We start from the raw sequence: 14,969 nt of genomic DNA on the forward strand, positions 1-14,969 counted from the left end.
CCCTTCTTCTGTTGATCTGTAATTCCATATATAGTCCCCTTAAAATCATTGGATTGCTGGTAAAATAAAATGCGGCCTGAATAGGAATAATGTAATGTAGTGCCAAGATAAAGCTGTGCAGTATGACATGTGTAAATGGTTAAGACATATTTTGGTTATCCAGTAATTATTTATGTTTGTACATCAGATGTATATTTTAATACAAACAGGTTCAGAGGGGAAAACAACAACAGTATGGAACAGTGTTTATAGACCATCCACAAACAGAAGGAAAGAGAAGACCTGCCCTTTAAAAAAAAAAAGAAAAAGAAAAAAAGTGCTGCATATACAGATCCTCAATCAGTGTGAATGGCATTAACAAAGGATTCGTTTCAACGGATTAAGTGGTTTATCACATCTGCCTGGTGAGTTTTACAGATCGCTAAATTTTTTAACTAGAGCCACTGAGATATATTCTTAGCTATCAATTTAACAGTAATAAGAAATCACCGGTTAAATAATTTGTAGCCTGTCATAAATTTGATAAGCCTATATGATAATCTGTTATATTTGATTTTGATTGCTGTTCTGTAAGTTTATACCTCTTAAATTTCAGGTACTACACTATTTAAATAGTAGAAAACAGGAACTATAATTCCAAGTCCGTTTTAAGAGGAAAGACGTTCCTACATTCTAGTGATGAACATATTTGGAGAAGAAAAAGTAATGACCAACTCAAACCTGAATGCCTGTCCCAGAATAATTTTGCAGATGAGGGAGAATTATTAAAAGGCATGCAGAAAAGTTTTAGATACTGTGATGGAAATACCTGCTAGCATCTGTGGCAGGAGTTCTTTCTGGAGGAAAACGATCCTTAGGAGAAGATTCGGATCACTGTGGCCAGGAATTTTCAGAGTGGTGTGTGGAATCAATCATTCCATCTCTATAACATCTTCTAGGAAAAGTCAATGCAATTTTCCTTCTTGCTTGAGGTCTTTATAAAACTTCATGCACCAGGCACTTTAGGAATGTGAAATTATGCTTTTCTAGCTGAGAACCTGGCCCAGCAAATGCACCTTGCTTGAACCCGAGACCCTCACTGCTAGGCAGTCTTCTGTCATGTTAATATGCCTGAACTCTCTCCAGTGTCTTTTCCATGTTTATTTGATTTGTGCAAACCCAGGCTGCTTGTTATTCAGGTGTTCCCCAATGTAGCAGCCTTCTATCCCAGCCATCTGTCCAAGGTAGCTGCTTTTGCCTTTTTTCTACGTCATTTGTGAACGACTTACCTCAAACAGTCTTGTGCTGATTTGAGTACATAGGCAACATCTGTCTGGCTTCAGGAGGCAGGGATTTTGAAATAACAGGGAACAATCTGGCAAACGCATGCCTGCTGTATATGCCTGGAAAAAGGGGAGACTGCAAGGCCATGCATCAAGAACAGCATCATCAAATTTCCATTTCAGTTGTGCAAGGGTTTCATGACAACTTGGCATTTTCTTAAATGAAAAATAACTCACACCTGGCCAATGTTGATATGGGAGAAAATATTTACAGAGGCTGTCTGCAAGTTCAGAAGGCTGGAAGCAAAAACAGCCTTAAATTAGTAACAATCAGAGCACAAACCAATGCTATTGTCTGCTACCTGGCTGAAGTGTTCCTGTGAAGTTAAATAATTTCTACACAAACTTGCTTGATGCATTAAAGGATGAACTACTGGGATGCACAAAACTTCTCCACCATTTACTGCTGTAGCTGATCATCTGGCAATCTCACATTGTTTAATCAATCCTTTGTTTCTCATTTAGCAAAAGACAGTATGAGGTTCTGTCTTCAGTTACCACTAGTTATTTTCATAAATATTTTGTTTCTGTAAAATCTGTGTATTTGAAAAAAGTAGCAGGCAACATAGTTTCAGAAAGTATATAGAGTAAATGTACATAAACAGCTAAAATATGTTAAAATTTGTCAGTATTGAATTTATCAGTATATATCAGTGCATATACAGATTATATAATTTGCAGTTGAATCTATGAATAATTAATAATCGGGGAGAGTAATCATGGATTTGCTGGCACAGTTCTCAATATGCAAAGAGTTGACCATGTGAATAACGAAGAAAAAATAGAGGTTGATCTTAATAGGACTTGGGGAAATTTACTAAATGCTTAAATATTTGCAGGGTTGGAGTAATTTTGATACAGGCTTCACTATAGCCTGGAAAATAATACACAGTAGCCTATATGTTATGGCTGTATCTATCTAATCTATCATTTCGTATAATGAGTGAGCACCTTAGTTCTCATTAATAATAATGTTAGTATTAATAATAATTAATAATAATGCTTATTTCATGTATTGCTGCAGAAATTTTGGGCTACCTTTTCGTTTTACTTTATCCTCTTTTTTTGCACATGGAAATCATAGAAGACATAATTTCAACTTTATAATCCATCACTAGCAATGGTTGGCATGGAGCTGGGCTTCCCCAGCAGCTGCTCTGGAATCATGTGGCTATTTTGAGTGCTGCTTTGCAGCCTGCCTTCTCTCGTTCGCTTTCTGGGCAAAAGAAAACAGCACCAGCTAACTCATTTTGGGGCAGATGTAGATCACCTCCATCTCTGCTCAGTCTTCATCCCATGGTGTCCATGGAGGTGCAGAAATCTGTATGGAATGATTTCTCTCTAGCCATTCCTAATTGTGGGATTGGAAATAGGTTACAAGGGGGAAGTTACAAGGACTTTTACATAGTCTTATTCATGCCTATATGTTTGTACTCAGTCTCACAAATCCAAAAAGATAAATATATATAGCATGTGCTGACCATTTCTTGATGGTGCATACCCGTTATAAATGTACTCTTTTACTAAATAATCACCCCAAACAGGACTCAATCATGTGTACACCCTTCTGACTTTTTAGAGGCTACATTTTTATGAAGGTTGGATGTTGGAAGTTTAGTTTTAATTTAGCTTTCTCCTTCTTTTAAATCAGGTGGCTGCTGATTGTTTTTGCAGCACAAGAAATTGATGGGGTAAGTGACATTGATATTTACTTTAGACAGGTGATAGATAGGATGGTAAAGTTCAAACAAGTAACACTATATACACCAAAATGACCTATAGTTCTGTGGGAAAACTGTGATTCTTCTTTCAGTGTTTCTGCGGTTCTCACTTTCCTTTCTGTTCCTGTTGCTCAGCTTAACTATTTTGTAATTTTCTCCTTTGGATTCTTCTGGATTCTAACTTTGGCCTCTTTAGATGTTTTTGGAAAGCTGCATGTAAAAAAACCTCTCTCATGCACTGAGCCTGTCTTCTTCCTCATGAAGTCCCTTCAATGGCTCTACATTATAGCATATATCATACTAATTCTAGCTTTCAAGCCCTTCTCTGTATGTTAGCCTAGATCTTAAACTGGCCTCCCTGTACATTTCTGTCTCACTGAAGCCAAAATTTCACATATAATATAGCCTCAATATCTACTTTATTTTCCTCTCTGTACTGTCCCCCATAGTAACCTTATGTTTCCAATGCCCTCACTGAAACTTCTCTCAAGTCCATCCTCTTTGTTTCTTTCAAATATTTAAAAACTCTTTTTTGTTTTTTTTTCCCCCAAAGTCATTCCTTTTCAGTTGAACTGTTGAAAATTGAATTATTTTTTCAAAATTAACGTGTGCAATTAGAACAAAGGGTAACAGCTTACGTGTTATTAGAAAGTTGCATTCCATTGACATTCCAGTAGAGGCAAGTTTTTAATAACTGAGTGAGAGAGTAGTGTGGAGTAGATTAGTAATTTCGTGGGAAATCCAGTGTGTGAAAGAGAAGCAGTCTGTGAGAGAGAACATCATACTCTCTTGTTCTGAGGTTTGGGAGTACCAGATATTCTAAAAATATTGTAGATAGAGAGAACAGAATTTTTCCTCCCTATCTAATATTTGTCAGTGTTTTCTCCTTGAAAAATTGAAGTATGAACCTATTGTGTTCTGTTGGTTATTAAAACTAGTAACAAAACAATGATGTTGACCTTGAGAAAAATGAAATCCACACTGAGCAAATATTCTCATGTTGCCACTGTTTACATATTTATTTAAATTATTCCTAATTCTTTCAAGTCCTTGTCATCCTCTTCGAAACCACTTTGATCACTTACATAATTTTGCTGAAAAATTAATGTCACCTAGTGGACATTCCAACCATCTAAGTGAGTTTATAAATGCATAAGGTGTGTATAATTGGTACATGTTTAACACTACACTTTGGGAAATAGAAAAGAATAATAAAATTATGTTCACTTACCACACAATAAATTACTGAATTTACATTTTGTTGTGTTTTAGTTTCTCCTCGAACTTGCTTTTTTTTTGTCATTGCAATTTGATGAAACATAGTCACTTCTTTGCTATTAAGAGGAAAATGATGGAAAGTTTGAATACAAGAAATAAGTAAATTAATGGTAGGCAATGCATAATTACACCATGCACATACTTCTTTTTTCATTTAATATACAAGAATTAAATACTAGACTTCATTGCTGAGTGGGCTTGTTGCTCTTCAGCCTGTTTTGTCTTTTGTCATTTAATCATAGTTAAACAATCTCTTAACCTAATGTGATAGGTTACAAATTTCACATTATTACAAATTAAATTCTGACTCTGTTAAAATATTTTTAGATGCAGCCTATTTCCTTAGTTGTATTTATCTGTAATATTTAGCATTACTTTACATAACTCACAAGTAATGTCTTTCACCTTCTACAGCAACAGTAATAAGCTTTTTCTTATTGCTTCTACTTTGCCAGCATGTTTATGCTGATGAGAGGTCCAAAAAGGTTAGGAGGATTTTAAATGTAGTATTGATGTGTATATTCTATTAAGCAAGCATTGGAAAAGGTTCATATGTGTCAAGCTGAAGACCTATGCAATATTCTGATGTTTGGTGCTATGCCAAGTTTCTTTATCAGCAGGAAATTTCCCTGTGGGTATGCAAGGGTAGCCAAATCTTTTGCCTTAAAAATCATCTAAGCGGACAATATGTCCACTTGACAATATTTGATGAAGTGATTATTATCTGTTGCATATTAATAAATCTATAAACTTTCAATTTTTAGGGAGGATATGCATATATTGACCCATGTGGGGGACAGGATTGTTCAGTTTGTCGGTGCTTCCCAGAAAAAGGATCAAGAGTAAGTGATGATTAAAGCTAATGATAATTACTGTTGTAAATACTGTTCATTTTGTGCACATTGCTGTTCTTTAAAATCAATATGATTGACATAAATCAATATTCAATAAATCAATATTCAGACATGAACAAGTCTGAATATGGCAAACTAGCATAATTCTCTTACTGGTGTGAAGTACAGCTGTCATCAAAGGAAGTTAAGATTGTAAACAGGTTTGCTTGTAAATTAGGTTTGTAATAATCGTGGTGCCTTTTTTGTGTTAAGGATTCTTTGAGATCAACCTAGTAGTTAGACAAAGGTCATTCTTAATATATATCAAGTTTAGAAATCTATGCTCGTTTTCTACTAAGAGGCTGGTTAAAAGAGAATGTCTATGCCATTTACTAGTTTTATGAGAACTTAGGTGTTTTTTATTTGGGTTAGGTGATTCTGGAAAAGCTTGCAGACTTTTTATCTTACTAGCTTAATGCACAAAGTATAAAAAATAAATCTGAATTCTCTTTGCCTTATAAATAATTGTAAAACATTGAATGAAGCCAAGGCATTTTCATATTATAGACTAAAATTAGTAACTGTGCATGTTGCTATTTGTTAGTTGAAATATGGTCCAGTGATGACTATTTTGTTATCTTGACTGTGTTTCTCAAAATACATATCTATATAGTGATAGCAAACAATTTAAGTGTTATATGAGGAAAGTACTCATTTAGATACATGCCCTGATTAGTGAACAACTGAAAAATTGTCAGTGATGGAAATTGTTTTCTTTCAAAGTACTAATGTTAAAGTTTAGGGTTAGAAAGCTTGAACATGGTGGATCAGTTTTTAGAACTGCATGCCCCATTTGTGTACAACCTGAGTCACCACAAAAGCAAGACACACCTTTTCCTTCCTGTGCTTCTGCAGTTAGCTACATGCTTTGCTGTGTCATGATCACTGCCCTGGTGTCCTTGGATCCTATCCTAATCCTCCAGGATTATGTCTATACGAAAGTTCCCCATGCTGTAGGATTTTCATAATAGGGGCCTAGGATGCGTCTATCTCTGTAACACTCTGTTAACAAAAGAGCATCCCAGGAAAAGTATTTTGACTAGCAGCATTGCCGTGTCTCTCAGTGCTACTGAATAGATTGTTTTGGATACCAAAAACCTGATCTGAAGTGCCATTTAAAAACAACTGACGTTGAAACTAGAGGAAATTTCCCTAATTATGGTTCTCTCTCGGTATCCTGGAAGTTCTGAATTACATGCCCATAATCAGTCAATAATAAATACTTAACTGCAGTCGTCATGGCTCTCTCCTAAGCTGTCCTCCCCATCACATGTAAACTGAACTATGATTGCTGCATTTGCAGTTAGCTTTCTAAATACTTACAAGGATCTGAACCTAAGTGCCAAATAGAAGTGTAATAAACATTTCAAAATAAATTCAATGTCATTATGCAAACGTAAGTCTGAGAATTGTACCATTTTCTGAAACAGCTCTGAAATATGTATGCACACTGATGGATAAAGTCTCTCCAATGTAATATGAATTTATATTTCATGCAATCATTTCTATTAATCAATGTGTAAGAAACAGAAGTACTTATCAGACCCTACATGAAATACGGCTTAACTAAACACTACTTCAGATATATTGTTGCAAATATTTTCTATACTAATGTATGGTGATAAATTATTTTCTATAGAATTACTTAATCTTTTTTTCATCCTACAATCCTGTTGATTTCTAAACTTTGCTGTGTTCTGCCTTTACACTCTGACACACTAACTTTGCTTTCCTAGCTTTTGTGGAGACTACCCATTACAAAATAAAAGATTTGTTTATCTTATTGTTAGCTTCTAGAATGCAAAACATCTGCTTTATCTACTTTTCTGTCTGAATCCTGCTCCCGGGCTGGTTCCTCAGATTTTTGCATCTTCCTCAATCCTGTCTTTAAAGTACAAGAAATAAATGATCATTGAAAGCCTCTGGCATTGTACAGTATGCAAGCCTAAACTTTCAGAAGTGTACAGTTTATTAAATAATCCTCTATAAAGAAGTTGCGATAAGGACAACAGTATAAGTTTGGTTGCCTAGCACCATATTTTTCACTTTTCACTATTTAGCCCAGGCTAGCTGTCAAAATTAAGGATGAGCTGGCCCCTTCAGCAAACATTTGCTGAAAGTACAAAAAGATTCTAGAAAATTCATGTAATTGCTGGCAAAAGGCAATGGAACAATAATCTGATCCAGACCAGCTGGAAAGCCAACCCTATAGCATCCCTCAAAGTTAACAAGTCTTTATTCAGCTCTGTTAAACCAACTGCAGTATCGGGCTTTTGCAGAGGCTGAATGAGAAAGGCAGCATCTGAGCGAGCTACATCAGTATATGTATTGAGTTACATTGATATACGTAGACCAGTCCACCTATTTTTTATTTTTATTTTTTGTTTAGTTTTTAATCTCTTTTTACCACAGGGAGTCAGATGCAGGGTATTCCCTTTGTGATCTTCCATTGAACATGACTTACAGGGGAGCAAGGGCAAATTATCTCATTATTGTACTGGTAAGGTATCATCTATGTTAGAAACACACAAGGTCAGACCTATTATGAATTAATTAAACATGTTATTCAAACTCTTCCAAGGACTGCAACCAAATCCTTCATTAGACTAGTTGGAACATGACCATTCCTATGTTATTCTGAATCTTTGTTGGCTGAATACTTCCAAATAGAGTTCCAATTTCAATTGAAAGTTTCTGTTAACTTTTATCTCCCCTAAAAAGTGCACTGCGGGAGAAGCTATTTAGCAAAGTGCATTATTTGTAATACACCTGGTGGAGTGTATAGGAATTATTATCCATAGGAAAGATGTTCATTGTATCATAATGTAGACTTTGTGCTAGATAGATGTCATAGGTCCAACTCACAAGTGATAGCTTAACATCTGAATAAGAACCTAAGCAGTTTGTTTCACACATTGCTAATGGTTACTTCCCTGCATCCTTCTCCACACGCTAATGAAAAGGCGATTTTTAGAGAAGTCAGAATATCTATCTGCTGATAAACCAGCAGTTGTATAGTTTCAAAGTTAAGGTGTGCCCATCTGATAAGGGTTTCACTTTGTCAGCAGACTGTGAGGAAAATATTGTTGCTAATTTCATTTGAGGGATTTTTGTTTACATATAAAACACTATGACAGGTATTTGATGACATTGCCATTTCACAGATTTTAGAATGTTACCTTCCTTTTCAGACTTTCAGTGGAAGCATTGCCCACTGGAAATTTAGCTAGTAAAGTTCTATGTTTGGAGCAGAATTACAGTGAATCCATCATAATGATTTCTACTAAAATTAAGGTAGAACAAAAGTCTTAGAGCTGATATAAATCAGCTTTGTTTATTTGTAATTACCAGTGACAAGTGAAGTGTGTTCACATTTTGTAAAACTAAAAACATTGTAAGCTGTGTATGACATAACTGTAGCCCTTATCCTTAACGTCTCTCCACTAAAATAGTAAAAAACTAGGGTAATAAGAGAATAGACACCTAAAATTAAACTCCTAAATATATTTAGGTTTATGAGTTAAGTGGAATGGCTGTCAGGAGCATAGTATACTCTCAAGTTTCCATAGGAAAGTAGGACCTCAAATCTTGCCCTACTGTCTTTGGCATAATGACCTTTCTTTCTATCTGTTTTTTTGAATGCACTTCAAGTATGATTACTTAAAGCTGTGGTTACCAGGACAGTGTTAGAAAACTGTGCAGCTGACTGTGAATGCAGTGGGAATTAAGACTTTGCCTTCTAGTTGCCCATTTGAAAATCTTCTAAATGTCAACATAGAAAGCCTTCTTCATTGTAAGTGGGCAAGATAATTGAGATTTTAGCTAGAGAAAAGGTGACCATGGGAGTAAGAAAAGGAAACTGCCGTGGAGGTACTTGAATGTATTGAAATTGGGCAAGTTGGAAGAAAAGTAGAAACAAATAGCTGAACTTTTATTTAACATTTATATAAAACCAGTATACTTATGCATTGGTTGCTATATTGGGTTTTAGAAGAGCTTGTGTACCTGTCGTTTTTTATTTCTCTCAACCTTAGATAACTCTGTGCTATAAAGAGTTTTGTACTACTATTCATCAGCAAGAAATCACTGTCTGAACAACATTCTAGTCACTATTGCTAGTAGTATATCCCATTCTGATATCATTACAGTTATCCACATCGCAATGAAAGTTCGACTTCTGTTTAATTGGGATTACAGCCTTGTTGGAATTATTTTTACATTATACTGTTTATCTCTTGATCTCATGTCACAACTCAAAAGGACTCTTTCTTCCATAGGACACCTTTAAAATGTGCTGTTAAATCTCCTTGCACATACTGTGTGCTACTATACATATTCATTTAAGAACTATAGAACAGATAAACGAGGGGAGAAAGTCAGTAATGAAAGTATATATGCCAGTAAGCGTTCTACACGATTTTTAATGCCAGCCTGAACAACTGAGGCTTTCTCCTGCCCCTTCTTTCCCAGTCAAGATGTTTGGTCTTCCAGTAGGCAGTAGCAGTCAATGTTTTTAATTAGAGGCAAACAGCAACTTCATTGTTTTAGATTTTTCCCCCCTCTTCTTCTTTGGTCTCCCATAAAGTCTATGATTTTAATTTTCTCCTGATATGTCCAACAGACAGTGAAACCTTTCCTCCATTTCCTCCTCTACCTCTAACTTGGGAAGTCGTTTCCTTGATAACTCCTGCAGTGTTGTATCAGAGGCCTCCAAAAATGCTGGCTGCTCTAACAGAATTTAGATAGTTAAAAAAATGTTTGCAGTTACCACTGACCGATTGTAAACCTGTCCTGTGCCGACCCCAGAGTTTGATCCCATTCAATTCCTTTCGCTTTGTTTATAGAGTTAAGTAGATTTAGAAAGCAAGCGTCTATTCATGACCCAACCTGATCTATGAGATCATGTGAAATGCCTGGAGCAAAGTGAATAATAAATATAACTCAGCAAGACCGATGTTCATTCTTTTGCAGATGAAGTGAGTGTCCTATTTTCTATTAGTGTAGGAGAGAACCTAGCAAACAGAAATCTAAGAGGAAGGTCTTACATTTTCTGGCATATGAGGTGTAAGGAGTAAGCATTCACAAGAGATGCTAAGTCAGTTGGTTGTCACAGGTAAGTTAGAAAGTCAGCTGATGTACACTTCAAGGCAGCGGGGTAAGAATGGTGAAATTTAACCGTATAGTAAGTCTGTCTTCTGGCATCACTTCTCCTGTAACATCTCCCTAACAGATCTCATGGGTTGTCACATATCCCTTGTAGATCCTATGGGTTAACTGAATCTGATTTACAGCACAGTGTAAACATATTTAAGATTCACTAGCTGGGAAACTGTGCAAATTCTGTCTGTTTTGGGGAGTAAGAGGCATTTATTAAATCACACTTTTTTGCATGTCAATGTGCAATGGCAGTCTGTCATTCACATGGAATATCCAGCACTTTTATTTGAATTTTCAAGCTGCACACTCAGGAAATGAATATGTAAAATCCATCTACTTAATCTCAAATACATGTGCTTAGTTGAATCTACTATCAGAGATGTATGCACACGAGCATCTGAGGAAACCCAGATCTCTCCCACTGTTTGCCTCATACTTGTTGATCATTTTTCCCAGTATATTAGCTACAATACAGTTTTAAAATAGCAGATTCCTGAGACCCGTTATAAATTTTCTGTACTATTTATGTTGCATTTCACTTACATTCCCTGAGAACCATAGAAAACCAGACCTAGAGAAATGAGACCCCTAAATCTATATCTGAAGAAGACCACACATTTTTTTTATAGCTGGGCAGAGCAGTAGGCTGTTCTCTGGCTCCAGAAGTTAGGATTTGAACTGGTAGGGAATGGAGCCTGCTTACCAGAATGTGGAATAGGAACAGGATCACTCCGTTCTCCTCACTGTAAGGTCTCTTTGAGGCTGTTCTTCATATACAGTGTCCAGCTACAGCATCTGTAAATTAGCATTTTTCATATTAGACATGTTTCCAGATTTTTCAAAAGCTTTGATCTTGTTAAATTATCCCTCCTTTTGTTCTTGAGCATCTTTCTTTCCTTAATCTTTTTTGTTCCCCTGTCCCACCATACTAAAAATAGTGTTTTTCTCAGTTACTGCAGATTGGCAAGCTTTTCCACATCAGGCAAGACAAAACTCTACAAAATCATTCTTTTTCATAGATTTGAATCAACCAAAAATTGCCAATCAGTGACTTGTTTCAATAAAATTAATCAGAGAAAAAGTTAATATTATTTTATTAGCTAATGTGATGTTAATTATTTGTGGTCTAAAATGCTCTATTTGCAGCTCTCTGCTTTCAACCATTAACAGTGTTTCTTGGAGTTTCAGTGCCAAATTATCTCTTGTTCAGTGTTTGTTTAACACAATAGTGACACCCACTGGCTTATTGGATACTTTTTCTTTTCATAGTTCCACAGGGTTAAAACACAAAACAAAGTACACAGTGAAAAATGTTTTCAGTGCTTCACTGTGATTTGTTGTGCTTCAGTGAAGTATCACTGTGAATATCACTGGTCATTGAAATTGTCATTGTGAATCACTGGTCATTGAAAAATATGATAAAAGAGCACAGAATTTTCCAGTAGTTTGCAGCATCATCCAGATGCTGAGAAAAGTCACGCCATAAGGGTTACTATTGCATTTAATTGGCTCAAAATCTGACCATAAAGAAGTTATCTAATACTGAAAAGTCATTATGCGATCTGCTGTTTCTGAACACTGAGAATAAAGTACATGCCATATACTAGTCTGACCCTCACTCACTGTTTAACCCACAGTCACAGAAAAATTTGCTCTATTAAGGACAAGAGCGTGAATTTAATGCCAAGTTGCGTGCTTTCTCAGATCTATCTCATCTTGATAAAGTTAATATTTAGAAGGTTTATTTTGGAGCCTGGACTTAGAGTGAAAATGGTTTTGGTCCCAGTCCTACACAGTTACAGTGGAGGAGTGGAAACTTCCCAGAATGGACACCCCTACAAGCCCTGGAAGCTGTGGCTTTGCTGTGAAATAGACCTGCTCTTCCAAAAGGGGAGAGGACATGGGCGGAGCTTAGAGTAGCAGCAGATGCTTCCACCTCACTAAGCAAATTACAAAAGAAAACATCTGTCTGCAAATGCCTTTGTGTGCACTCCTCCGTTGCCCCCAAACTGCTCTACTTTGCTCCTGTTCTCTGTCCTGCTCCTGGTAAAATGAGAAAGACTGGTTACAAGCCAGACCCTAGCGCAGAATGAAAAAGGGCACTGTATCATTTGATTCAATCTGATTCTGTGGAGTTGCTGGGCATTTTCATTTTGGTTCATGTGAACAGATGGTAAATGCATGTCACAAAGCACTGGTACATCCACATAGCCTGTAACATAGGGTACTATCCTAATTGAAGGCAATAACTGGACTTCTTTTGACTTTATTAATAATGAGAAGCAAGACAGAATCCACTCTAATAGCATGAACCAGTTTTTTTAATTTCCAATTAAGACTCCTTTAAAACATTGTGCTTTCAGACACTTAAGTGCTCAGGGCACTCTAAAAATCAGGTGCTCTTCAGTGTCTCAGGCAAACAAAAAAGTAGTTCCAAATAACCTTGGCCATTGCCTTTTCCAAACAGTATTAAATGCTTTGCTGCATGATTCTGAAGTATTTGCAGTCTTAGTCTTAGGAAGTATACTTAACTAAAAAAAATATAGTCTTGTTTTATGAAAAGTCAGTTTCTTACTGCAGGTCAAGCCCAGGATATGCTAAAATAACAGATGATAGTCTTGGCATGGGTACTTCCTGACCTAGACAATTAACAAGGCATTGAAATCCTAAAGGAATTTATTGGCATCAGATGGCAGAGCAGGCATAATATTCTGTTCATTTTAACTGAGCTAATTTGTCATTTCCACATGAGCATGACTACCTTCATCCTCTTTATTTGTACAGCTGTCCTGAGACTGTAATGCTGTGGTAGTCACATTGGATGGGCACAAATAATAGCTGTGATAATAGACGTTATGACATGGTATCAGTTTGGTCTTAACAAAGCTCCCAGTCATTATCAGTCTTTGAGCTGAAAGAAAGAGAGACAATCCACCAGCTTCACATGGCATGCTAAAGTTGTATGAGCTGTCAAACCTATTGTGAATTCTGGAGTCAGTGACTCTGTTTTATGACTTCACTGCCTCCTGCTGAAGACATAAACCGTGGAGTCAATTAAATTCACAGGGTAGCAACTAACGAAGACATTTTATCAGCCTGAAGGACTGCATGTCCTGGAAGTGTTTATTGTTTAATTATGATAGATAATTACCATAGAATTCATACAGTGTCTCAGCTTTTTTTCTGAATACTATCAAAATCATGTTTCTTCAACTGTCCAAAGGATATAATATGATTTGAAAATTTTCAACTCTTGAATGTTGAGCATATGTACTATGAATTAAAAATACTGAAGTTGCTGCAGAAACTTGTTGTCAACAAAATGCATTGTTAAGACAAAGGCATTAAAGCATTAGTGAGAAATATCTTATGTGGGTTTTTTCCTGCTGATGAATGTTGCATTTTGCATGGTAATAGCTAGTTCAGTGTACTAAAAAAACATAGCGCTTCCAGTAAAGTGAATGGTTCAAAAGTTGTATTTTACTATATTATTAGTCTCATTCATTTTACTTTTCTTACAGTCAAAATTATGCTTTAATTAAAATGGTTGTCCAGTCTTTTTTTTATCAAGTATTTAAAGGCTGTAATAGCCGCTTTGAGAGTACTTCAATGAATAAATTTGTTTTAAAACAGGATGTGCAAGGCACTGCCAATAGACAGGCTGCAACTGTTCATGCAAGCAAATACTCAAATTAAACACGCAGAATCCTGACTGTCCATTCATTGTTAACAAGGATGCAGAATCTGCAGATTTTAATACTAGTAGCCCTTAATTTGCATAATATTTTACACTGCTCTAAATATGGTATCATGAAAATTGTAACTGTTGCTGAAGTCAACATGCTGATTCTGCCCTGGAATTTTTGCCAGTAACTTCACTGGAAGCAGGATCAAAGTTTAAGTGAGAGGAGCCAGTAAAGACAAATGGAACATGAGTTGTATGAGGATACTTTTTCAGGTAGTCCTTATTTGTAAGTGTAGGACTTCTTTTCCTAGCCTCTGGACTAAATTCATGTTCATAGCTTCAGGGCCAGTGGTGATGCAGTCCTCCTCCCAGTACAGCGTAAGCCTATAGTATGTTCCTGTTCCAAGCATGTAGTAAGTTACCTTCTCATTACTCTGTTTCTTTGCTGATTTGATTGGATGATGCATACCATACATTTCTTCACTTCATGTCCAACTGTCAAATCACACTGATTTTATTGACATATTTTAAAAGACAAATAGAGAATAAATAAAAAGAGGTTTAGGTCCGTGCTTGCAATTCACAAGATAACAGTTTGTTCAGACAAATTCAGTCTGTTGAAATGTTTACACTGAGAAGCAAGCAATTCAATTCTGTTGCTTCAACATAATTTGACTCCTGAAGCTGACATATCTGGTTACAATCATCTTTGATTTCTGTCATTTTGTTTTCCTTCAATCCATTCATAGAAATAAATGTATGGTCCATCATTTCTGTGAATGGAGGTTGTACTGAAATATCCTTTACTGCCCTCAAGTGGTCTTAGAGCCGTATGCTTTTCTTGGGAATGAATGGAGCTCCATTTTGCTCTTTTTTAATAATGTGGTATAATTGATTGATGAATTCTGAAAAG

At 36.0% G+C, this 14,969-nt stretch overlaps 1 protein-coding gene across 1 annotated transcript in view; it reads left to right on the forward strand.

Annotated features, from left to right (window-relative positions):
• Positions 1-348: 348 nt before the first annotated feature.
• Positions 349-14,969, forward strand: part of COL4A4 (collagen type IV alpha 4 chain) — a gene marked incomplete at both ends in the record, with an annotated part of 70,289 nt that continues 55,668 nt past the window's right edge. Inside the window, 3 exons of the mRNA XM_082319154.1 lie at positions 349-404; positions 2,974-3,013; positions 5,086-5,163. Of these exons, the coding sequence (XP_082175280.1) occupies positions 349-404; positions 2,974-3,013; positions 5,086-5,163 (174 nt within the window). The remainder of the gene's footprint in view (positions 405-2,973; positions 3,014-5,085; positions 5,164-14,969) is intronic.

Source organism: Platalea leucorodia, assembly GCF_965183815.1.
Source record: "Platalea leucorodia genome assembly, chromosome: 8".
Taxonomy (NCBI): Eukaryota; Metazoa; Chordata; class Aves; order Pelecaniformes; family Threskiornithidae; genus Platalea; species Platalea leucorodia.